Source organism: Phyllosticta citribraziliensis, assembly GCF_038025025.1.
Source record: "Phyllosticta citribraziliensis strain CPC 17464 chromosome Unknown J3D65scaffold_2, whole genome shotgun sequence".
NCBI classification, from domain to species: Eukaryota; Fungi; Ascomycota; class Dothideomycetes; order Botryosphaeriales; family Phyllostictaceae; genus Phyllosticta; species Phyllosticta citribraziliensis.
Window position 1 is genome coordinate 1,625,407 of NW_027117339.1, and position 23,128 is coordinate 1,648,534.

A 23,128-nucleotide genomic window follows, 5' to 3' on the forward strand; every position below is an offset into this window, starting at 1 on the left:
ACCAAGAGCCTCAGACTCGTTTTCGGCCAGACAAAATTTCCCAGCAAGCAACCACCTGCCCCAATAGCCCCTGCATCGACTCTCCTAGACCTAAGCCGGCCTCTAGAAGACACGAGAACTTCAACATCCTCTTCACTTCTCCCGAATTGGCCGCCAACAGCCCACCAACGCGCGACGCAAAAAAATGAAGCTCCTCACGCTCAACTTCCTCACCTGCGCGCGCAAAGCGTGCAAGACGAGCGCCGCGGCATTCCCGCTGCACCCGCGCGACGCCGAGCTCGAAGTCGTCGAGACGGAGCTCAACCTGCCCTTCATCAGCAACATTCTGCCACGGCTGGACTGGGAGGCTATGCGCACGCTGGCAGCAGAGGTACGTCCGCCGGCGGTTGCTCTCACGCAGCAAACGTCTTTTCTTCCTCTCGTCTTCCCCCATCAACACTCGCGACCCATTTCGACAGGCCAAAATCGCTGACTAGTCCCGTCATCACACAGCTCGGCCTCCCCACGCTCCCAGAGACGGCGCCCGAGCCCGCCGCGCTCTTCTCCTCGCCCACCGCAGACGAAGCCGACGCGCAAGAACCGAACCAGCTGGCGCGCGACCTGCACGGGCTGCTCGTCGAGACGACGATCCAGCAGGGCAGCCTCGTGTGCGCCAACTGCGAGCACCAGTACGCCGTCAAAGAGGGCATCGCGAATTTCTTGCTGCCGAGCCACTTGGTGTAGATTTTGCTGGGGATCATGATTTGAACAATGGCGCTACGATCTATCCATCCACCTACCTCGATGTGCGAACGGGACAGGGATGAGCTGTGTGGGCGGGGAAAGTATGAGAAAGAGGACCGGTTACAAAAGAGAGGGCCGGGATAGGGCAGCGCAAGGCAAGGCAAGACAAAGCGGCACGAGAAGCTTTCTGAATAGGCTGGAAGCCTGGGCAATCGTGTCAGGCTTGCCTCACGAATTGCGGCGGACACAACCAGACTTGCGTTGAAGCGGGAGCAGCAGCAGCTTGTAGCGCGAACAACGGTACAAGCAGCTGACAGACCAACCGCCGCCGCCGCCGCAGCAGCAGCAGCAGCAGCAGCATCGATTCCGTCAGCCATCACAGGCAAACCCACCAGGACGAGACGCAGGAGAAAGGCATGTGCACGAGGAGCTGAGGGTCGGACGCATCCATGGCGTAGCTCAAGGCGCAGGAAAGCATGGGGAATAGGCGTTTTTGATCTTTGTATTTCCCTCTGACTTTTCTTCGGCTCGCGGAGGAGCCAAAACATATACCCAATCACGCCTCAAAAGTCAGCTCTTGGATTCATATTGATTGTGTGCCACGGCCTGTGACTGCAGAACATCCATCGTTCAAGCCTACAGTCTTTGGAGAGGAGGGGATGAGGTGCTTTCAACCACCAGAGCACTCGACCAGATTGCGACCACAGCCAAAGAATTTGAATAATGCAAGTTGGCAGCGATCAAAACCCAACACAAGAAGGAAGCACTGCAGCATGATCATTCAAGGACCGTGGACGAGTGAGCAGAGGGAACATTCCATATCCCAAGAAAGAGAAGGGGATATCAGGAGCATTCAGCTGTGTCAACTCCAACAAGAAATGACACAGGAGCGCGGGTATCCATTCATCCTCGCCCTATCTACAGATATATCGAGGCCAGAAGCCGACGATGCCCAAGCCCGACTGCTTTTCCCTTTCCGTCCCCAAAACACCCAAACGCCTAGCAATGTATCCACCTACATACCCACTCACTGCATTCTACTCATTCGCTCACGACGCCCTCGCCCTTGTTGACCTGCACCCTCTTGTCCTCGCTCGCGCTGACGACGCCGACGTCCCTGTCCCACACGACGCCAAACACCTTGACGCCCTCGCCGCCGGGTCTGCGCTCGCTGTCGGCATCGCCGCTGCTCTCGCGCGTGATGCGGTACACGGCCTCGCCGACCTGGCCGCCGCCAACCTCGGCCGCGCCCGCCCGCACGTTGCGGATGTCCCAGATGCGACACGTGCCGTCGTGCGAGCCGGAAACGAGGCCGTAGTCTGACGTCGGACAGGCGGACAGCGTGGACACGAGGTTGCTGTGGCCGCGAAGCGTCAGCGCGGATACGGTTCGCGCGTCGGCGCGCGGGTCGATCAGCGTGATGTGCCTGGCCGAGGTGCCCGTCGCGAGCAGGTTCAGCTTGGGGAGACCCGTGAGCGAGAAGAGCGGCTGGGCGGTTGTCCGCGTGTCCACTGCCTTGCCGGTGGGGAGATCCCATGTCTTGAGTGTGTGGTCCCACGATACGGAGTATGCTACTGTCGGGTCGTTGGGAGCAAAGATGACGGCCGAAACGGGCGCGGTGTGGCCGCCGAGCAGCTTCAAAGGACCGCGCTGAGGAGCAGATTTGGTGGGGATCTTTTCGCCCTTGGCAGCAGTCTTGCGGCGCTTTGCGGCATGGGAGGAAGCGGAGGGGAGAAGGTTTTCGGGAGCAGCAGGCGCGGAGTCGGCAACAGTGCCCCAGACACCAACAGTGTTGTCAGCCGAGGCAGAGAGGATGCGAGCAGAGGGCGCGTGGACGGCAATGTCGTCGACGGAGGCCTTGTGGCCGTAAAGCTCGAGCGAGGGCGTTATGGTCGAGGTAGCGGAGAGGTCTTCCGGGTCGGCCTCGTTATAAGTCCAGACGCGAACAGTACGATCCGAGGCGGCAGAGACAAGTTTGGTGGGAGAGAGGAACTTGGCAGAAGTCACATAGTTGGTGTGTCCACCAGCCGTGGCCCCGGGAGAGGTTGCTATCACTTCGGAGGTCGAGGTATTCCACACTCTTAGCAATCCGTCGTAGCATCCGGACAGTATGCGCTCGCTTCCTTGCGCAACCTCTGAACCCCACGTCGCCGCGGGCGAAGTGGCCGACAGGACGTCGACTGAGCTGACCCAGTCATCGTGCTCATAGGATGCGACATGGAGCGGCGGTATCAGGGCGCGGACGTATTCGACGGTAAGGGTGTTTTCGGCGGAGATGCCATTCTCGGTGAGGAACTCGTCTATGGAAGAGCGCAGGAACTGGCCGTTGACGAGGAATTCGAACGGGACAGGCTTTTCGTGCTCGAGGAGGTTGTTGACCAGCGTCGACAGGGCATAGCGGCGAAGTGCTTGGGAGATCAATCAGCATCAGTGGTTTGGCTAGAGGGAGCAGAAGTAAACCTACAGGTTGAGACGAGTATAGCGCCGGAGGCTTCCTCGGGCAAGGCGATTTCCGACTGCCTTGTTGTGAATTGTATCCGCACTTGAGAGGTTGGTTCCGCCATTGTTGTGTGTCGCCGGGAACGTGTGATGTAAGTGCGCAAGCAGCAGTCGCAAATCCAAAATTTTGGACGCAGCTGCCCGAATCAGTACTAGCGTCGGTGTTTGTCCGCCTAAACACCGATCCAACACCCAACACCGGCAAGTGGTTGGCATGATCGGAGAAGAGGGAAAGAAAGATGACAGATTCGTAAGTCCAACTGAAAATGGAATCCTGAGGTGAAAGTTTAAAGGCGACAATTTGTGGCAATAGGACGAAGGAAACCCGTCACTGGAACTCATCGCCTCGCATCTCCAACAACTTCGACTCCCATGGTGTTGAGTAGCAGCCAAGCGTCACGGTTGCACATGTCTCTCACCCACTCCCGAGTCTCATGTCTCACAGGGCTTTCTTTGATAAGAGCGATGTCAGAGGCGTTCTGATTGGAGTCATGACAGCCTGATCTGGATGCCTCCAACCCACATGCGGGATCTCGCAGTGCTGGGACGGCTTTGGGAGCGGACTGCGACACCCGTTGCTCTTCTGGACCATGAATGCGATACAAAAAAGCGCATGGCGTTGTAGGCAGTCTGTCAAGAAGTGGCGGCGCTGTCAGCTTCAGCAGCACGGGAGATCCAACCATAGACCTGGCAAGGAAGCAGGTGGGAGAACACCGCCATGTGCAGAGTCCATGGGTCAACACACGGATGGAAGGACCTGCGCTTCAACACCATTTCCTCAACCCAATCACACGGCTAATTTTCCCTCTCATCCCCAACCGAAAGCACTGCCAGAAGCCTACACCCCCGTCTTATCTCTCGCCTTTTCTCCCCGCATCTGTAGGTAACGAGGTCATCCGGCCCTCCACTTCACGAGCCAGAGGCACGCAGTCAACCAGTCAATCTCGCGCATCCATTCCAGCAGGCCCATCTCTCGAACTTACAGATCCACTCGCTCGCCAACAGAAACCAATGACCCAACGCCAACTGCTAACCCCGACGAAGCACATGCAAATCTACAACGCCACGCCATGTGCGCCACGCCAGTCGTCGTATGTAACAACCCAAGCACTCCGTACATATGCACTATGGCGCCATCGAGTTCATCTGTCACTTCCCCGCATCTCATCCCGAGCGAGCCAGCCAGCGTGGATGGCAGTTTGCGGATTGGGTTGTGTGCGCAAGTTGGGCGGCTGCTGGTTACATGTGCATTGTTGGACGGGCGACCAACCGCTCAACAAGTCTTCTCGTTGCGTGTGTTCATTGATTTGGGAAGTGAGAAAATGCTCGCCCAAGTGCGTTGAGGCCGCGTTGGTCGCGTGCCCATTGTAGATGGGCAGGCAGCAGTCGCAGCAGAATTTCTTTTCACATCGGTTTGCATCCCGTCGCGGTCCAAGTTCACCTAACTGTTGCTCCCACACGCGGCGCAGACCTGAGAAGCGCGGAGCAGGCGCCGGGCCACACGAGACCTGACCTAGACCCAGACTCAATAAAGGGGACTGACGACAGTGTGTCATTTGTGACCGGACAGGAACAGGAACTCTATGACTGGGAAAAAGAATGGAAGGTAAAAGGGGGAGCGGGGGTCGGCGGTTTCGGTGGTAGCAACAGTAAGATGACAAGGCCGGGGGTGGTGTAGGGGTGTGTACGCAGCTGTTTGCTCGTACTGGCCTGAGCGTCGCCGCCTTCTTGTACCCGGGCCCCCAAGTAATATGAGAGATGCGGCGATACTTTGGAAGCAAGCGCCGTCACGGACCAGGCAGTGCGTAATGCGTCGCCTTGGGTAGGGGACATGTCGATTTTATTGGAGTTTCCAGCACCATCGCGAGGAACTTGTGGTGCCAGAGGCGACCCAAGACGTTTCGAGGCGCAGAGAAGATGTTGCAAGCAAGTAGTATCGCTAGTGTAGTCAGAGGAGAACGCTGCTCTCAACGAGCCATAAAGCAGTACTGGGCACGCACGGGGGATTTGTCAAAAAGAGGAAAAGACTCGAGGAAAAGAAAACAAGACAGGGCAAATCAAAAGGTAGGACACCGATATGAGAGATCCGAGATGCCCGAACCAACACACACTCAGACAATCAAGCTTCTCTTTCACTTTCCGGTATGATTCGAGCCTCAGACAACTAATACGCCACCCTTTGCTGCCCCCGATCCCATTGCTCCAGATCCTTCAAGAAAGACGTGGTCTTCGCATGATTTACCGTGGAGGCTTTGGCCGCGGCAGATCCGACATGATGCCTCATAACTTTCGCTGATACCAACCCCATTCCCCCCGCTTAGGAGGCAGGCGCAGCTGACTCTCCCTCGGTGGCCTCGGTGGTGGCCGGAGCCTCCTTGGTCTCGGTCGGCTTGTCCTCGCCCTTGGCCGCCTCGCTGGCGGGCTCGGGCTCGTTGCCGTCCGACGACGTCCAGAGGGTGAGGTTGTCGCGGAGAAGCTGCATGATGAGGGTGCTGTCGCGGTACGACTCTTCGGAAAGGGAGTCGAGCTCGGCGATGGCGTCGTCAAAGGCCTGCTTGGCGAGGTGGCAGGCGCGGTCGGGCGAGTTGAGGATCTCGTAGTAGAAGACGGAGAAGTTGAGGGCAAGACCGAGGCGGATGGGGTGCGTAGGAGTGAGCTCAGTCTGGGCGACGTCGGTGGCCGTCTAGAACAATGTGATCAATAACAATTTTCTGGCGGCACAGAACGCTGAAGCGCCACAAACCTTGTAAGCCTCATGCGCAGCGGTCGCGGCAACCTTGCGCTTCTCGCCCGACGCGAACTCGGCAAGGTAGCGGTGGTAGTCACCCTTCCTGTGTTTGGAGTCAGAATCGATCAATGTTTCCGATTGAAAAACACGGCGGGTCTTTGGAATGGTGCGGCCTGAAGAGGTGGCTGACGGCAGGTGGTGACGTACATCTTGTGGTAAAAGACCTTGGACTCGCCGGACTCGGCCTTGGGGATGAGGGCGTCATCCAACACATCGAGAACGTCCTGGCAGACCTTCTCGAGCTCCGTCTCGATCTTTTGACGGTACTCGCGGATGGTGCCAACGTGCTTGTCGGAGCCCTTGGACTCCTCCTTTTGCTCGATCGAGGAGATTATGCGCCACGAAGCACGGCGGGTGCCAACGACGTTCTTGTAGGCGACCGAAAGCAAGTTGCGCTCATCCACCGAGAGCTCACCGCTCATCTAGAGACGTTGGCGTGTTAGAGGATGGATTATTTGCAGTTCGCAGTCGCGCAGCGACGACGGCGGCGGGATGGCAGTGGTGGGCGAGCAGAGTCGTACCTTGGCAACTTCCTGTAAATGGCGTCAGACTCTCAGTTCGATGACATCAAAAGCGATTTTCTCGACTGACCTTCATGTATCCAACCATCTCTGTAGAGCAGCATTGTTAGAAGTCGCGAACAAGACTGGGGCAAGGGCGTCAACGACGTACCATCGTAACGCTCAGCCTGCTCGCACAGGCGGGCGAGGAAGGTTTTGCTGCACGGCAGGTTAGAGAAGCGGGCGGACGGACAAGGCGTCGTGTGGGCGCATACCTTTCACGCTAAATCGAGGGACGTCATGTCAGTAACGGGCGTTGTGCAGGCGTGACAGCGGGCGACGGGTGTCAGAGGGGCTTTGGGCGGACAGAGGATGGGGATTAGGGGGGGGGGTGGAGCGTGGTCGCCGGGCGACGGTGGACGTACCTCAGTAGCCATTTGGAAAGAGTTGTTGGAGTGGAAAAGAACGGGTTGTGGAGGAGGACTAGGGTTGGGACAGGAGTGGGAGAGAGATGTTTTGCGATATTGGGTGGGTGTTGAGAAGACGGGTGATGGTTTGGATTTCGCTGTGTCGCCAAGGAAGCGGCGATGCCCCGCGCAAGACGCCCACGCCCACGCCCACTGCCTGCCTGCGCCTGCGCCTGCGCCTACGCCTGCCTCTGCCTCTACCGTGTGCCTGTGGCCTTCCAGCTAGCCCACCAGCCCACCGACCAGCGCCCACCCACTCACCCGCCCGCCCGCCCACTTCAGTCGCCAACATGACCGACCCTAACGCCAGCTCAGGTCGTCCGTCTCTCACCCTCCGATCCTGTCGGCCAATAACCTCGCCTCGCTGCAGACCTGCAAACCCGCCCGGAGTGACCACTCGCCCGGTCCCGCCGCGTCGAGATGCGCTGTCGGGCTGGCTGGCTGGCCAACACCACCGTGACTGTGACCCATCACTCTGCCTACATCATGTACATTACCTGCCCTCCCGACTGACCCACGACTCGCTCCATTCATCGCCTCTCTTTCACGCCTTATCTGACCCGTCGCCCTATTTGCCCGGCCACCACACACCTCGCGTTGCCGACCTGCCACGTCCTTGGTCGTTGCGCCTCGCTGCGTCGCGGTGGGGAGGTTGCGCGCTGACGTACCGGCCATAACCCTGAAGCCCCCCCTTCCCAAATATAGCCCCAAACCACTCTCGCCCACACAGCTCACGCAAAAAAAGTTGGCACGAAACACGTCTACCATAAGGTTGTCTTGCCAAAAGTGTGAGCCTGTCTTTCCTCTGTACTTCCCAACCTATCTCATGTATCTACCTGCTGTCGTGATACCGTGTCGTGCCCATCTTGACAATTGTGCATTTCCCCCCTCCCCTAATCCTCGGACCACACTGCTGCCAAAGTTTGGGTGCGCGGGAGATCTTCAGTACATGAAGGGTTTCCAGAACAATGCCTGTTCCGGTCCACTGTACTGTGGCCATTGCGCTACTCCTCGCAACACTGTCCCTCTGCTGCTCACGAGCAAGCATAGGAGCGAGACTTTGATGCCTTGCGGCGGCGGCAGCAGCGACTGCCTGCATCAGACGCATGGGTCGGTAGCCAAGGCAGCTAATACGACTTCCCCGTCTGCGCGCCCCCCTCCCCTTAGCAGCATCCGGCCGCACTGTGACAGGCCTTCCCCATGCCCTTTCCACGTTGCGTACCAGCCACCTGCAGACGCCGGGCGCCTATTTTGAGAACCAAACCTCAGTCTCAGACTCGCCAGCCTCGTCTACATGAGCAGCCTCCAGGCACCGAGAATCAGCGCTGCCGTACCCGTGCAGACACCCCTATCCGAGACACGTTAGCAACCAAACGACGACTTTGCTCGTCCGCAATGTCACTCACATCAACCACTGCAGCGTCGTGAACTTGACCGCTTCCAGCCTCTCCCGCAGCACCGCCGTCTCTTGCTCGATTCTTGTCTCCGTCTCCTTGAGCTTCAAGTCCTGCACATTGGCCTCTTCCCTGATGCGCCCCTTCTCCAAGTTCAAGTCTAGCCGCACGCTGGCCTGCGTCCGCTGAATCTCGTCCCTGAGCCGGCTGTTGAGCTTGGCAATCTCGTTTGTGAGCCGCTCGTGCGATGCCCGCGTCAGCGACGTCTCGGTCGAATCCGCCGTGAGAAGCTCAGAGCGCAGCTTGGCGAAGTCGACCTTTTGCGTGTACGTTGCTCGCTCTTGGTCTTCGCGGAGCACCATTGTGCGCGTCAAGTTTTGGATGCTGGGGGAAGAAACAATCGACGTCAGCCAATGTGCCCATTTGATGTCCCGAAGCGCCAAGTACCATGGACAGCCGTGACTTACCTCTCCTCAATGACGTCGCTCAACACCTTCATCATAGCCACGGCCTGGTCTTCCGTGAACCCCTCATCCTTGAGCCTCTGCACAAACTTGAGCGTGTCAAAATGGTGATCCCGAGGCCGGCTCGGCGTCGCCGAGAACGCTCTCCGACATTCCAGTTGTGCAATTCGCGAGCTCTGAGCCGGCCGCCGTCGTTGCTGCTCTTGATTCCGGGCTACGCTAGCGGCCGTGGTTGCGACGGGGCGGCCGAAGGATTGCGAGAGCAGTGCCGGCGCGCGGAAGGACACTGCCGCCGGTGCTACCGCCGCCGTTGCGTTTCGCGAAAGTGCTGGGAAGAGGCTCCTCGAGATCCTCAGATTCGTCAAAGGGAGTGCCGAGCTCGCCATGGCGGCAATCGATGTTTGCGCGGAGCACGGCGGTGTGTGGTGGGGGTCGAAGGGTCGGAGCAGTTCAATCCGAACGATGAAGAGAGATTGTGTCGGTGGATTTGGTTGGTACGAATGGTTTGGTTTCGCGACTATCCAATTTGGCGGCGGCAAGGGCGTCAAAAGCGCGTGGGAGTCGTCGATGGCACCGTGGGCAGTTCGTGACTTTTGAGAGACCGCCGAGCTCGCAGCTGGCCGCCGCCCTGATGGCCATCCCACCGTGGTAAGCGTCATTCTCCAAGGCACGTGCGTCACTGCGCGAACACGTCATTGGCTGGGGGTTCTTCAGGGGCTCAATTGTTCTCGTTCATGTATGTTCTCTCTGCTTTTGGCCAGGCTGAAGAAGCAAGGCATTGTCTGAAGTGATTTCTGTATCGCTTGAGGGTGTCTAGTCCGTCAACCTCGGTTGTGTCCACCAAAAAGACTCCAATCATCCATCCAATGAATGCCTCGCTAAGTCGGATCAACGCTCAATCATCAGTGAAGTCCATCGAGGACGAAAGTGAAAAAAGCCAAAGAAGGAAATTGTGAAAAGAAATCGGTATCGTCCACTCGCCCGCCCCTTCGTCATCATCGCAGCAATGGTCGTGATGGTCATTATGCTGGCCTGGATATGTATATCTTGCGACTGCCAAACACGGTCTAAATTCACCTTCCAAACTCCAGACTCGGAACTATGACCGGTCCGTACTTCATCGGCGCGGAGTAGAGATTCTCGTTCTGCACCATGAAGTCGACCGCAATGCTCAACTTTCCCCCACCGTGGCCAGGCATGGCTTGGCCAAAGGTACCGTTGACGAGCTCAGGGTCGTAGGCTACACAGGCCACGTAGTTGCGTCGGCCCATGAGTCGCTTCATTTCGCGCGGTTGCCCGTTGACGTCTTGGGTGAAAATTTCCATCATTTCCTCCTTCGTGTCAGACGGGCTGTTCGTGGACCGATGGCCGTTTTGGGGCACGTAGAGAGGCCTGTTGTTGTGGAGCAGTCGGAGCACATATCCGGGAGGTGGGCTGTTCACGACGCTGGAAGTGATGATTTGATACATGGTCTTGTGGTCTTGAAGACGAGATGGGTCGTGGACCAGACCAGCACCGCAACAGCTGACATCTGATATCTTATTAGTAATGAAGTGAGCATGGAGAGAAACCTCACTGACCTCCTGAAATGAACGTCATTCGCAGAGACTTGTTATGTGCGATGCCTTGAAGAGTTCGGATCAAGTAGGTCCGCTCGAGATCCTAAACGGCTGTCAGCTGCAGTTCAAAGATCAAGTGCATGGGAGACTTTACCTTGGACTCGTGCGTCCACTGATCTCTGAGCTCATCCAACATGTCAATCTCTCCAAAAGGACTAAGAATGCCGCTCATTAACCCGGACTTGCCAACAGCTTTCTTGACCGAGTTGAAGCCCTCTCCCACCATACCCTTGGCCCCGACAACGCCGGCCACAGAGCTGGTCACTTTTCCAAGCATGTTGAAGGTGCCCGTGACAGCCTTCTTGCCCGTTGTGATGGTATTCGCCAGAGACTCTACCGACTCCAGACGCGGGTATATGACAGGCACCGGAATCATCCATATGCAGTGCTGCACGCTAGGCGGTAGCATTGCAACCTTTGGGAAAAGACCTTGGTACGTTGGTCCAGCCATCACCTGGTGCGGATTCCGCTCCGATCTGGTGTCTGGTCCAACGACCACCACTGCCGGGCCCAGGTACTTGACAAAGTGCCATCCAGTCCCAGTAACCGTAAACAAGTCCCGGTCGTCATTGACGTTGCGGAGAATCTCGAGAGTGGTGTGGTGCTGAAACAGCAGGTACATCTCGATGCCTATCCGACCAATGTTTTTGAACATGTTCGAAAATTGCATGTACTCAGGATATGATCCCCAGCCATCGAAAATGTCGTGGTCGTCCAATGTGAGGACGTGGGGGATTTGAGCAAATGCTTCCCTCAGATGTGGCTGGTCGAAATGGCTCGAGTAGTAGTGAAAGTAGGCGTGTGTGACCTCTTCCTCGTGCCGGGCCGTCCACGGAGTATTCTTTCTGTTCTCTTTGCCGCTCATTGCCGTCCACTGTTTGAGCAAGGGAATTTCCTTCCAGATGCGATCCGCGTAGATTTGGTCTCCAAGACCTAGCTGGACATGGAAACCTCCGCATTCAATGTGCTTTTGGAGAATGTCTTTCCACATGTACCCGACACCGCCCAGTTTCTGGCGCTCGTTTGCTCCAACATTCAAGGCAAAGTCATTCCCAGAGTGTGCAATGAAGCGCCAGCTCGTCTCGTGTCGACCGGCTACGAGAAACTCATACCGAGTGCAGCCAAGGTGCGAAGTGACAGCATATGTCCATTTGGCAGCCTGCTCATCCTCCATCCTCAGGTCGATGTCGTACCTATAAAAGACCCAACGCTGGTGCTTGTAGATGGCGTTTGCCTTGAGCTGCCTCGGGTTCGGTGACAGATCCAGGCTCTGGTGAATATGGATTGTAGGAGGGTGCGGCGCGTCCGTGACCAAGAGAATAGATCCGAGCCATAAGCCACGCTCGAGGTCCATGTTGGTGTATCTTAGATATGGGCCAAAGTACACTCCATTGGTAGGCTGGACCTTGTACACTTCTACGCCAGCTGCTGGCGGGGGACCAGTGAATCCGACCGCTGTTGGACTTGACAATCCTGCCATTCCAGGCATACCCTCATGGTACATCGCTTGCTGCGGAGGGAATCCAGGGGAAGCCATGGGCTTGCCTGCAAATGTCCCCACTCCAGGAGATCCGAGTGGATTGACTATCGTTCCAGTCGGAGACATGGGCTCACTCAGGTTGAGCGGTGTAGGACCCTTTGGAAATTCCCACTGAGTAGACTGTGACGGCAAATGAATGTAGTAGTATTGCCCAGAGTTGGGATCAAGGTGCGCAATCCAGCCTTCAGGGAGCGGTGGTGGAGAAGCCGGACCTGGCCCTGGGCCAGGAGAAGATGTTAGCTGTGGATGGATTTGGAGAGGCGCGAGACCACTGGGTCCGGGCTGGGCCTGCTGTGGGTGCTGTCCTTGCAGATCCTGTTGGTGAGGATCATTGGCAAAGGCTGGATGACCTTGGAGATGAGGATCCGACATGACTCCTGGACTGGCTGTGACGTTTGGCGCTGGCGAACCATTGGAGCCTGCATGCTTCTCATTGCCGTAACCTTGAGGAGCCTGCTGCTGAACACTGGAGTAGGATGGAGGAGGCTCTTCACCCATGTTCATCCGCTGAAAGTCGTGCTCAAGCGTATGTTCTACGTTTGGCCTGTTCTGCGACGCACCTGCCTGTGTTGGTGGGCTCTGCACTACATGTGCCTGGGGCACAGGCGATCCTGTCGTGGGATAGATTTCAGATAAACCTTGGTATACTGCTGGAGGGCCATGCGGTTGAGTGCCTGGCTGCTCGGTGGGTGTCCACGGTCTGGCTGGCTGCTGCTGCGGTTGGCCCGGAGAACTGACCCGATGAGGCTGGCCAGCGTACGGATTCGCACGTTGTGCTGCCGCAGAACCCTGTCCTTGGATATTGTTCAGGGTTGACGCACCAGCTATGCCTGCCGCGGCGTAGCGCGCCTCTATTCCACCGCCAGGGGTCTGCTCGATTAAAGGCGTCTCTGGGGGCGGGGGAGAACCTCTCTGGGCTCTTGTAGTCGAAGTCGATGCCGTCGAACTGAGGCGATTTACGCCAGAAGGATTCGATATTCTAAGGGTCTGGTTTTGTGTCGTTTGCGGTGGCGAGCCCGCTTGAGGAGGCGGCCAGTATTGTTGATGGTAGTCGGGATAAGGGTTTGAATCAGCATTTGCCGGACGTTGGTTCGGGTTTTGAAGTGGAGGAGGCGGTCCAGAGTAAAGATCCTCTTTATCTGGAGTCTCGGGACCTGGCGACTCTGGAAGTGGCTTCGGAGTGCCCTGGCGCCTGGGCTTGTCGCCAGGTCTTGTTTGCGCGCTGCTTCCACGTCCATCGTCTGCAGAGTGGCCAGAGTATCCGTAGCCTGCGATGGTTGGCTTGTGTGGGTCATTCGCGTCGAATCGAGTTCTGTTTGAGCTAGAACTTCCCGCAGAAGGCCTTCGATAGGCATCTTGCTGGGGAGTGTTGTTTCGAGATGGCCTGTCACGTTCGGTCCCAGGAGTCCCGGTCCGCACGCGGCGCCCTGGGCCAGGTGAAGGTGGCTGAAAGGGCGGCTTGTCAGTGTCAGGATATGGAAGAGGTCCCGTAGGCGGGCTCGAAGTCGGAGGAGGGTAGTTTGGAACTGGCGGCGGCTGCGCAAAGCCTTGCTCCAGACTGCTGGCCGAAGCAACGCGCGGAGGAGGCGACGCAGAAGCTCTCTTGTGTATTCTCAGCGGGCCAACAGTTGGGCTGTCTGCTCCTTGACCGGGCTGGCCCAGGAACAGCTCTTCAGGACGACCATGGCGCCTCGGAGGGTCCATGGCTGAAGACGGCGGGCGAGGACTGGGATCCGAGGTGAAGCGCATGCAATGTAGTCGGGGTGAGGCAGCGAGTGTGAAGTAGGCCAGCGGCGGCTTCGTGCAGCAGTGGCAGAGGTTCGGTGTCACTGGCGTTGTCAAGGCGGGATGGTGGGTGAGTGTACAGAGAGGCAGGGCAGATGGCAGGGGAGGAGAGGGTTTTCAGCTGGAGGGTGGAAGATATGGTGTCAGCGCGCGTCGGACTGCTTTGCGGCTCCCCCGTGTGATAGGTGAGAGGGCATACGCGCCCAAACCTGGCTGCCAGTGAGGTGGGTGGTCTGCTGGAGAGTGGCATGCCCGCAGCTGTAAGCGCGCGCGGGGAAGCTCCGCCAGTGCGCTCCACGTTTGATTGGCCAACATCACCTGCGGCCCTGCCCGTGGCCCATCGACCCACCCTCCTACACCGACGCCGACGCGACGCCATCGCCTTCACCTGCATCGAGCGGCCTTACGTGTCTCTTTTCCAGCCATTCTCTGTTATCTGCTTGACTAGACACTTTGTATTCCAACATGCCATTGTCATGTCCCTTCTTGAATGCCCAACGAACCACCCACCAACCCGAAAGACTCCGCCAAATCCAAATGCGACGGCTATGCTGATCCAATGCTTGCAATTCAAAAACCTAGCCCTTGCGAGCCAGCGCCTCCTGCGAACGTCTCCCTCCCTCCTCACCGTCCGAATCGCGCGCTCAAGCCGGCAAAAGCGTCGGGGCTTTGCCTACCGCCCATCATCCCCGAAAAGTCAACGCTCTCTTGGCTGACATGTCGTGTTCCTCCGACTGGGCCTGGAGCTTGTGGCCCTACGCTTTGCGCAAAGGGATTGTGACTGCCGGCCTGTGCAGCTCCTACCTCTGGCCCGCCACTCGTCATAACGGGCATTGTCGCGCTGCGCCTGGCTTGTCCATTCGGCATTCCACCATCGCCCGGCATCATCGCTGCTGGTGGCGCGGGTGCCAGCTGAGGTTGGCCGTACAAGGCCAAAATTGAGCTCTTGTCTCGCCGGACAGGAAATTGCGCTTGAGGTTGGTACGGGTTTTGCGGGACCTGATACTGCTGATATGCGGGTTGCGGGGTTGAAAAGTCGGCTTGCTGTTGATACATCTGTCCCGCGTTGGGATTATATCCTTGAGGCTGCTGTGATGCTCCCATTGACATCATCTGCTGTTGCTGTTGCTGCTGTGGGAAATTCGTCTGCGGCGAAAATTGTTGCGGCTGCTGAGTCGGCTGACCAAACGGTGCTAGATTATTCGGTTGTCCATTGAACGGATTGTTCGGTGGTGCGGCAGACACGTTCAAAAAAGGGTTTGCTCCATGACCCTGCGAAGAGGGTGTGCCGTTCGTCTGGACGTAGGGAGACGTGCTCTGTTGTGGCACCGCATACTGCGAAGGGATTTGCGGTACAGGTGGAGGAGTAAAGGTTTGGAGAAAAGGGTTGTAGCTCTGTTGTTGATTTTGAGATCCATGTCCACCCGTGTGGTTTGGGAACAGCTGCGGCGGTTGCGCCTGAGCTTGTCCGAGACCCATGTTTTGGAATGGCTGCTCCAGTGAGGAATGAGCCGATTGCGGTGGCCGGGTCGCTGGAAGGAAGGGATTGTAGGAATTCGGCGCGGACGCGTATGATGCTTGGGAGACGCCGGTGGCTTGAGTCTGCAGCGGCGCCAAATGTTGTGACGATGGCGGCACCATATCCAGCCGGTCAAACGGATTGGAGGATTGTGTCGTGGAAGGTCTCGTGCGCCCGATTGAGAGGCCATTGACATTGTCACTTTGTGTGGATGCTGGCGTCTGTACTCCAGAGGGGCTCCTGGCCCCTTCCCCGAGTCTAATGAGAGTTTCAACAGACTTCTCCACGTTCCCGTTGAGACCTTTGAGTACGGTGGCGTTGCGCCTTTCATCCGGGAAGCCCATGTCTCTCAGAGCTGAAAGCTTGGCCTCGAAGCTGTCTGCCGACGCACTTCCAATGTTGTGCCCAAAAACCCTGGACGCCTTGTTCACTCTTGGTGGTGAAGAGTTGTTGAAGTGGAGACCAGGTGATCGAGGAGGACTAACGGGGTCGGATCTGCTCGTGGGGAATGTCGACGACGAGGCTCGGAGACCAAAACCAAACCGATTCCCTGGCTTTGGGGGTAACGGCGGCGGACGGTCTTCAATAGAGCTCGTGCTACCAGTGTTCTGCCGCGTTGTTGGCCGCGACTCTCCTAACGACTTGTGTTCGTACTTTTGGCGAAGGAATCGCTCCATTGCACCATCGACTTCGTCTACATCAATCGGTATGTTTGGCTTGACGTTTCCGGGATTGTACAACAGATTCGATGCCACATTGCCGGTGCGCTTCATGCTCTGCAAGATGTTACAACCCGCCCGAGTCGTGACACGGAGAGGAAACATACCTCGACTTGGTCGTTACTCCAACTATCCATACTCAATGATTTCACCTTGGAGATGTGCGTGCCGAGCTTGCGATGCAGCGTGGCGCACCGCATGCAGAGAAAGATCCCCAGCTGCGGCCGCGAGACAGTTGTCAGCCATTGTGATCGAGTTTATACGGTCGTACGAGTATGGGTTGGAGATTGGCGTCGGCAAGTAAACAAGTTTTGGGCTGGGGAGAATGGCGGAAGATGAGGGCATGTTGGATTGAGCTTACACTCCAGCTTGCCCACCCTGGACCGAATTAGCTTCGATGATATGCTTGGATTGGTGCCGGGGAGCAAACCTGGATTGCGGGCGCCGCAGTCGGCGCACCTATCATTGCCTGGTATGGACTTGATGAGGTCTTGCAGGGCGCGCTCATTGCGAGCCTGCTGGCGCTTATTGAGGGCCGAGGTCATGGTGGTGAGAAGGTGGTTCCGGTTGGGCGGGCAGATCGGTAGAGACGCGAAGGAGACGAGGATGTGGGCCCAAGGTTGCTTTCAACAGTCGTCAGGTAACGCAGCAGCCGGAGACAGACGTCGCCAGCGCGCACATAGCGAAGAGGCAGGGTGGGGATGGTGGAGGAGGCCTTTTGGGCAGAGCAGCTCGTATGTAGCGTAGAAGGCGAGCCCGGCCGTGGCGGCGCTCCCCATAGCATGGTCGGCGCGAGAAGACATGGCCGCAGACAATATCAGGGGCTGGTTCCAGCACGAGCTATGCCATAGACCCCGCGCGCCATATATAAAGCGCCATGAGCCGCCCCTTGGTTACCATTAAACACCCCTTTGCATGCGGGTCCAGCGTTCCCCGCCATGGCTACCGACGTCGAGCTGGGCGTGTCTCTACCTAGCACTGTGCTCCCAGCCAGCACGAGCAAGCAGCATAACTACCTCATGGTCTACTCCTACAGGAGACGATGGACTAAGCCTGGACTAGCGGTTTCGCGTGAATCCGCATATCCCTATATTTGGCTTGCAGGCCAACTGCGTGATTGCCATTGCGAACCCATCGCAGCCAAGAGAACCTACACAACCTCTTTCTCTGGTACCCCAATATGACCGACTCAGCCCAGAGCATCAGAGGCAGGCGGTTGATTATGAGTACGTCGCCTTTTCAGGCGTGTGAATGTGTTGGAGGGAAAGAAAGGGGCGGCTGCGAGAGCGCCGGCAGCTTTTTCGCCGACGGCTTACTCAGCAGCTCCTTAAGCGGAGGTGCGTGCTGTGGCTTGGCAGACCCCACAGTGAAAAACGTTCTCTTATAAAAAGAGCGGCCGCCCTCCTCCTATCCCACCTCTGCCCCGTCACTCTCTTTGCACCGAAGGCTCTTCAGCACTACGTCCACGTTTGCAACCCCTCGTTCTACGATGTCCGAAGATGACCGTCCGATTCTGCCGCAATGAAAGGCTGTCACGAGACGCGAATTGAACCATCTGAGACGAGTGAGACGATGCTTCCACCTCCAACCTGCACCTTGAACACCACGATTTGCCTGCACCTTGGTCTTTCTCTGACCTTGAATGCACACTTTTAATCAGTGGAAGAGAAAAATGGCTTCTAGCAGGGCCAGTCTACTCCACTCCACTATTCTCGAATCTATGGTCTAGTGGCACTAATCACAAGACAAACATCTCTATGTGGGACCCGAGGCTTCATTATGAATGTACTGGTCCTCAGTTTCATTTCTCTCAGAATCAAGAATTTTCCGGGCGATTTTGTGGTAACCTCATATTCAGTCGACGTCTTTCATTTGGCATCAAGAATCTGCAATAGTCTGAAAAGTGGAGTGCTTCGTCACCAATACTATCATTACATTGAACTATTTCTTTGGGCAAAGCTCAAACCAATTGTGTTTTGCTTTCACTTCGGTCTTCAGTCTACTCTCTGCTTTCAATAGATTACGTTTTCCGCTTGTTGCCCAGCCATTCACACAGCTGGCTTGCTTGCTTCGTGCGTCAACAACCACCCATTCCCGTTTCGATACTCCTACAGTCTACAATCGGTTCATCGCACACAATTGAGAAGTACGTCTTTCCGAGGACATCAAACCTAGATTTGTTGATGGGCTGGTGCTGGATCTCATTTAAATGACCTCGGAAAGCCTACGAATGCCGCTCCAGACCAAGGAGACGGGCCATGGACCCATGAGTTATTGTGGCCGTAGCCTTTCCGTTGCAAGAGATGCACTGTACTCTCTAGGTGGTCGTCGTTGTCGATTTGCTGTCCTACTTTTTCGTCCCCGTATCATTTTTCTGCCGTCAAGGTGCGTTAGTATGTTGCTACTACCATGGACGAGCTGGCAGGGCGACTACTTCAAATAGTTGCAGCTTATGAATCCACCCAGTCTAAGCATCAAGACCAAAGGTGAGCTCATCTCTGGCCACAATCTACGTCCGCCTGCAGACCGCGCTCGACGCTTCGCCGCTATCTTGGGCCTACGCTTTGCTCAAAGACAAAACCGCAACGCCGTCTCGCATCTCCCCTCGACTTTTTGAGTGACGCAACCAAAAGTCTACTGAAAGAATTGGTATATACCGCCCACCGAAACTCAATTTTCGACCACTACGAAACTCTCAAACCCAAACCTCCAGGGCAAGCCTTCCAAGGAAAGAAAAAACATACCCACCCGTTCGCGAGTACATTGACAACGCCCGCTTGCTCTCACCTCTCAGTCAAGCACTTCGAATCCTAGATGCCCATTGGCGCACGTATTTTCTTGGCCAAGTTTCGCACGTCGGGGTGTCTCCTGCAGGTTCGTCCATTGCAGTCCAACGCTTGCCAGCTTCGGTAGTGTGTCTCGGCAAGGCGGTACGGCGACCAACATCTATCTGGTGATCATGCCATTGGAGCACTCCGGATCTGAAACGAGGCAAGCATCCACCAAACAAGATTCAATGGCACGATGGTTGTCTCCGAGCTCGTCGTCGACTTCGACGGACAAGGGACAAGCGATCGGCTAAGTGATGCTTAACGACTCGTCAAGTGACCTCGAGTCCGTGCATCAGACCCCCAACCTACTGCCTTCATGATTTACGCCTCCGCTAGGAATACCACCCACGAATCGAGGGTTGTGTTTGTCTTTGAACGAGGACTTATCGTAATGATGGCGTAAGGTCCTTGGTCCTTCCCATTTTCGTTGGCGCCGAGAGCAATAATGAGGCCAAATCGAGCCCGTCATCGGTTGTGACGCGCCACGGTACGCTACCCTTCACTTCTCTATTTCTATTTACAGGGTAGCTCTCCTGATTCAATGTTTTATTCCTGAGCTTGGTTCTGACCGAGAGCCGTGATCAAGGACCGAGTGATGCGAAATGAAGGCGCAGAGGGTGACCCACGATGACAGCGAAGGCAAGACAAGGTAGTCGAGTTCCGCAGCTCTCATTGCCCCATGGATGGCAACCAGAATTCTAATCCGACGAATAGTACAGTTCCGATTCCTCTTGCCCAGCACGCAAACGTCCACTAAGAACACTTGCCTTGTTGCAAAATGTGACAGGACAAGGTGCACCCAGTTTGCTCCGCGTAATGCCACCTCGCACCCTGTTGTTGGTCCACCCAGTCGCCTCCTGGAAGGAGAGTGGAGCGGCAGGTCCCAGCTGTAACGAGCTGTGTGTCGCTCACTTGCTCTTCCTTTTGTCGTTTATCACCGCCAGTGCGCGAATCACAGCCTTGTAGTTCCGACTTTGAGAGGGGCGAGGGACAGAACTGGCTAGTATGGTGAGGTCTGCCCCTCCACTCGATGTTGACCTGACCGGGTCCGATCATGGGGAGAGTCCCGTCATCTCAAGTAGCGCCGCCCACAAGCTGCAGTCACTAGCTCCTGCTGGGAACACTTCCGCGAAACCGCCTGCTTCCTACTGGCTACAAAGACATCCGACCGGCCTTCAGTCTGTGTGGAACTGGCCACTTGCCCCTTATGGCACGGAGATGGGCCATTTGCCCTTGATTTACATACGATAGCTCACCAGATATGCCCACCCTAGACTCAGTTGATCGTCTGTGGCGGCTGTCTCATCCTCATCCGCGCGTCTACCGGTCAGAGAGTTAAATGAATTCTTTTCTTCTTCTCAAACAGTGTGTTGAACGGGGACCCGGCGGATTGTGTGGTCACGACCCAACGTCAACATGGCCACTGGTTCCAGAGACAGCTATGGTAGGGAGAGTTGAGGTGAGCCCCGATCTCTCGTGTCGAGAATCCCCTCGTCACATACGCCGTGTCATGTACTAATTTGCTTTGCAGTCGCTGTCAAAGCCGCCGAGCAGGATTTCTTTTTGAAGGCAAAGCGATTGGCAGGTGTCATCCCTGAGCTTCGGTTGGACTTTTTCACTGACGGCAGTCAGGTCGCAACCGCGCACCCCTAACTGCCTTTGCGATTGGACGGGATGAGCAAAGCCACGTCTTGCTTGTTTTTCATCCGGAGCCATTGCGATGAAGCACCATGGGGGGACTTGGACGGTGGTCAGTTCGATTCTTGTTGCCCCTGAATCTTGGCTCTGGAGAAGTTTCGCACGATGGCGAAGCCCCTAGCTCATTGGAACCTGTAAATCATTGCTTTCTTTCAGGTTGACTGACCTATAAAAGCTGCTTGTGAGTATGTCCATCTCTCTTTACCAAAGTTATCATCAGCAACTTGGCTTCCAAGACGAATACCTTCTCTCAGACCTCGCCAAATCTTGTCTTTCTTCCCTCCGTTTACTCAAGATGGCCAAACGTCAAGCCGACCGCACAGAAAAGGAAAAAGAGCGCAAGCGAGAGCAGTACAGAAGACAACAGCAAGCCTCCAGTAAGTGAAGAATATGAGACTGCATGGACGTCGATGCTAACATGGTAAACCAGGGAAAAGGAAGAACGAAAAGAAGAAAGCGGCTGAGAGAGAAAGGAACAACAGAAGATACGCATACACTGCGTACCTCCCCCCGAATGTAAATGAACTGGGGTCGGACGACGGCTTGGTCTTCCCAAGTCGCAACCGCCTGATCGACCTCGTTGCTTACGACGAGGAAATGGAGGCCTTCCTCGCCAACGCTCTTGCTCTGATGGACATGGGCAATGATGGATATACTCATTAAGTGTTGTAGTAAGTAAGGCGACCAAGTCCAATAATCGAAATCCAAACTTACTCTGCGTTTTCAGCCCCGGCCGCATCACCCCAACCTCTTCCGTCCCATTCATGCCCATTGGATCGACTTGGCATGCTTTGAGAAACGTCACGGCGTTGCGGAATGTGTTTCGGTCGAAGAAGAGCACGAGGTATTTGTGGCCAGTGACCGTGAGCATTTTCCCTTGCTCGAACACTCGCTCAACTTTCCACTCCCTTTTTCATTTTTATATCTATATCTTTACTTTCACATGTTTACTTCCATATACCTAGCCTTCTTCACTGTAACATTAGCCCTAGTTTCAAATCACTAAACACTCTTCATCCCAGCTACCGTCATTGATGCTTTCCTTATTGCATTAACCCCAGGTGGCTTTAACGTTTGAACCAGCATTTTTCGGAAGTTTAGATAAACAACCACCCCTGTCCTGGTCATGTCCCCCACTGTTAGCGGAATCGATTGCAGATCCACTGCACAGGGTTAGCATCTGGCAGCTGAAGAAATCCAGGAGATCCTCTCTGCGCATGGGTGGGTCATGGGATTGTGGGCGAATGCCAACTTTTTGAAACTCATCTTACCAAGTCGAGGAAATAGCCTCAGTCCTCATCTACCCGTGGATGATCTATCACAAATACCGAACTCCTCTCCAACACACCGACACGAACAACTACCGTTGCATTTGGAAGCTCGCACTGCCCGGCAGCCAAGAAGACAATCGGGCTGGCAAAGTTTGTTTCCCCTGCTGTTAATTTCGCGTTGTCTTCTTCATCACCTACTTTTTTCAATGCTTTCTTCTTTCCATCGCACGTATTACCAGTGGTTGACTCTTCTGATTTCTGCAGCTGCTGCAATCCAGGGATGTTCATGCGCGCTTTGGTTTGATCGCCGAAGCGGTGGTCGGGAACAACATCTGACCTGTGCATTTGACAGGAGAGCGACCTATGGGAGCTTGATCAGGCTCCGTGCCCAGCAGTCCTTTGTCACTGCATTATTTTCACTTTCTCACAAAAGCAACCCTGTTTGCACCCACATCGTCATGCCTATCCTCCGTGCAGGATATTCACGGACATCCCCGCCTCCCACCCTGCCACCTTAAAATTGAAAGATGAGGGACGAAGAATGAAAAGAAAAGGAGAAGAAGGAAAAAAAGAGGGCGAGGAAGAAAGGCAGAGCCCGTAGTTTCCACGCACGAGCTCGCGTCAGCCAATCGGATCACAGGGCGATCGCCGCCGGGACGTGCTCGGGCACACCACTACAGGCCCACCACCAACCATTGCCCATCTAACCCTGCATCGCCATGTTTCCAAATGTCCATCAAGCAGGAAAATCAACCATGTCAATGCGCCAACCAGCGCGGCGAAAGCACAACCGCCTCTCAAGTCGTTGAGCGCTGACAGCGCGGCGCGAAGACCCGCCCAGAAATTCAGCCTCGCGCAATTACCGAGACCGCCCGTCAGGTCTCTACGCCGCAGCTGTATCTACCACGAGGCAAGTCGCCAGGACCGGCAGCACAAGGTCGAGTAAGCAGACGCAAGAGACCAGGGCAGAGCATACGCGAGAGATGCGAGGTTCTCGCCTACCCTATGGCGTCACGTATCGCAGCGAGCGAGCGGCGGGCCCCCCTCCGCATCGACGAAGACGCCGCAAGACGAGCATGCGGCTCAAAATCTTGCAGCAGCCAGCGACTGAGCTGCGCATCCCATGACTCAACGGCGCACCATTGCACGTCCAAACCCCCACCCCCTTTCGCGGTGTGGGTACAATAGAAAGGCAGCAATGCCGAAAGGGACAGGCGGCGGCGGCCTCTGCGGCCTCTCTTTCGTTCAATGCCGCAGCGCAGACGCTGCACCTCCACGCCTCCGCGCAGTCAAGCGCGATCAAGCGCCGCT

General features: G+C 56.1%; 8 protein-coding genes across 8 annotated transcripts; 3 read left to right on the forward strand and 5 right to left on the reverse strand.

The window, feature by feature from the left end:
• Window positions 1-184: 184 nt before the first annotated feature.
• Window positions 185-723, forward strand: J3D65DRAFT_664880 (uncharacterized protein; the record flags this gene model as incomplete). Its single annotated transcript, XM_066802792.1, has 2 exons — window positions 185-370; window positions 493-723. 2 exons carry the CDS (start codon window positions 185-187, stop codon window positions 721-723), a joined length of 417 nt encoding a protein of 138 aa, XP_066658808.1.
• An 825-nt stretch (window positions 724-1,548) lies between these two features.
• On the reverse strand, window positions 1,549-3,551 carry J3D65DRAFT_218813 (putative microtubule associated protein). Its single transcript, XM_066794566.1, has 2 exons — window positions 3,188-3,551; window positions 1,549-3,131 (listed from the first exon to the last, which is right to left on the reverse strand). Exons 1-2 carry the CDS (start codon window positions 3,285-3,287, stop codon window positions 1,765-1,767), a joined length of 1,467 nt encoding a protein of 488 aa, XP_066658809.1. The 5' UTR covers window positions 3,288-3,551; the 3' UTR covers window positions 1,549-1,764.
• J3D65DRAFT_218797 (uncharacterized protein) lies at window positions 3,552-4,698 on the forward strand. The gene has a single exon (XM_066794565.1). It carries the CDS (start codon window positions 3,817-3,819, stop codon window positions 4,591-4,593), a length of 777 nt encoding a protein of 258 aa, XP_066658810.1. The 5' UTR covers window positions 3,552-3,816; the 3' UTR covers window positions 4,594-4,698.
• An 841-nt stretch (window positions 4,699-5,539) lies between these two features.
• J3D65DRAFT_664882 (14-3-3 domain-containing protein) lies at window positions 5,540-6,947 on the reverse strand (the record flags this gene model as incomplete). Its single annotated transcript, XM_066802793.1, has 8 exons — window positions 5,540-5,905; window positions 5,966-6,053; window positions 6,158-6,432; window positions 6,532-6,543; window positions 6,602-6,621; window positions 6,683-6,729; window positions 6,786-6,793; window positions 6,936-6,947. The coding sequence occupies 8 exons, from the start codon at window positions 6,945-6,947 to the stop codon at window positions 5,540-5,542; spliced, it is 828 nt and encodes a 275-aa protein (XP_066658811.1).
• A 1,320-nt stretch (window positions 6,948-8,267) lies between these two features.
• On the reverse strand, window positions 8,268-9,221 carry J3D65DRAFT_547266 (uncharacterized protein; the record flags this gene model as incomplete). Its single annotated transcript, XM_066796854.1, has 3 exons — window positions 8,268-8,325; window positions 8,384-8,755; window positions 8,839-9,221. The coding sequence occupies 3 exons, from the start codon at window positions 9,219-9,221 to the stop codon at window positions 8,268-8,270; spliced, it is 813 nt and encodes a 270-aa protein (XP_066658812.1).
• A 321-nt stretch (window positions 9,222-9,542) lies between these two features.
• J3D65DRAFT_614080 (uncharacterized protein) lies at window positions 9,543-13,991 on the reverse strand. Its single transcript, XM_066799171.1, has 3 exons — window positions 10,549-13,991; window positions 10,416-10,497; window positions 9,543-10,366 (listed from the first exon to the last, which is right to left on the reverse strand). The coding sequence occupies exons 1-3, from the start codon at window positions 13,741-13,743 to the stop codon at window positions 9,909-9,911; spliced, it is 3,735 nt and encodes a 1,244-aa protein (XP_066658813.1). The 5' UTR covers window positions 13,744-13,991; the 3' UTR covers window positions 9,543-9,908.
• A 191-nt stretch (window positions 13,992-14,182) lies between these two features.
• J3D65DRAFT_614081 (GTPase activating protein for Arf) lies at window positions 14,183-16,861 on the reverse strand. The gene is made up of 4 exons (XM_066799172.1): window positions 16,448-16,861; window positions 16,379-16,395; window positions 16,125-16,235; window positions 14,183-16,074 (listed from the first exon to the last, which is right to left on the reverse strand). The coding sequence occupies exons 1-4, from the start codon at window positions 16,560-16,562 to the stop codon at window positions 14,404-14,406; spliced, it is 1,914 nt and encodes a 637-aa protein (XP_066658814.1). The 5' UTR covers window positions 16,563-16,861; the 3' UTR covers window positions 14,183-14,403.
• Window positions 16,862-21,520: 4,659 nt separating this feature from the next.
• Window positions 21,521-22,638, forward strand: J3D65DRAFT_219131 (uncharacterized protein). Its single transcript, XM_066794568.1, has one exon. The coding sequence runs from the start codon at window positions 21,775-21,777 to the stop codon at window positions 22,333-22,335; it is 561 nt and encodes a 186-aa protein (XP_066658815.1). The 5' UTR covers window positions 21,521-21,774; the 3' UTR covers window positions 22,336-22,638.
• Window positions 22,639-23,128: the final 490 nt, after the last annotated feature.

Excerpts from the sequence above, each read along its gene's own strand:
- J3D65DRAFT_218813 (XM_066794566.1), bottom strand. The coding sequence starts at position 3,287 with ATGGCGGAACCAACCTCTCAAGTGCGGATACAATTCACAACAAGGCAG. Across the intron at positions 3,132-3,187 it reads CGCTATACTCGTCTCAACCT|CACTTCGCCGCTATGCCCTG; the intron begins GTAGGTTTACTT and ends TGATCTCCCAAG.
- J3D65DRAFT_218797 (XM_066794565.1), top strand. The coding sequence starts at position 3,817 with ATGCGATACAAAAAAGCGCATGGCGTTGTAGGCAGTCTGTCAAGAAGT.
- J3D65DRAFT_614080 (XM_066799171.1), bottom strand. The coding sequence starts at position 13,743 with ATGCGCTTCACCTCGGATCCCAGTCCTCGCCCGCCGTCTTCAGCCATG. Across the intron at positions 10,498-10,548 it reads AGTGGACGCACGAGTCCAAG|GATCTCGAGCGGACCTACTT; the intron begins GTAAAGTCTCCC and ends ACAGCCGTTTAG. Across the intron at positions 10,367-10,415 it reads AATGACGTTCATTTCAGGAG|ATGTCAGCTGTTGCGGTGCT; the intron begins GTCAGTGAGGTT and ends ATAAGATATCAG.
- J3D65DRAFT_614081 (XM_066799172.1), bottom strand. The coding sequence starts at position 16,562 with ATGACCTCGGCCCTCAATAAGCGCCAGCAGGCTCGCAATGAGCGCGCC. Across the intron at positions 16,075-16,124 it reads GGAGTAACGACCAAGTCGAG|AGCATGAAGCGCACCGGCAA; the intron begins GTATGTTTCCTC and ends AACATCTTGCAG.
- J3D65DRAFT_219131 (XM_066794568.1), top strand. The coding sequence starts at position 21,775 with ATGGGATTGTGGGCGAATGCCAACTTTTTGAAACTCATCTTACCAAGT.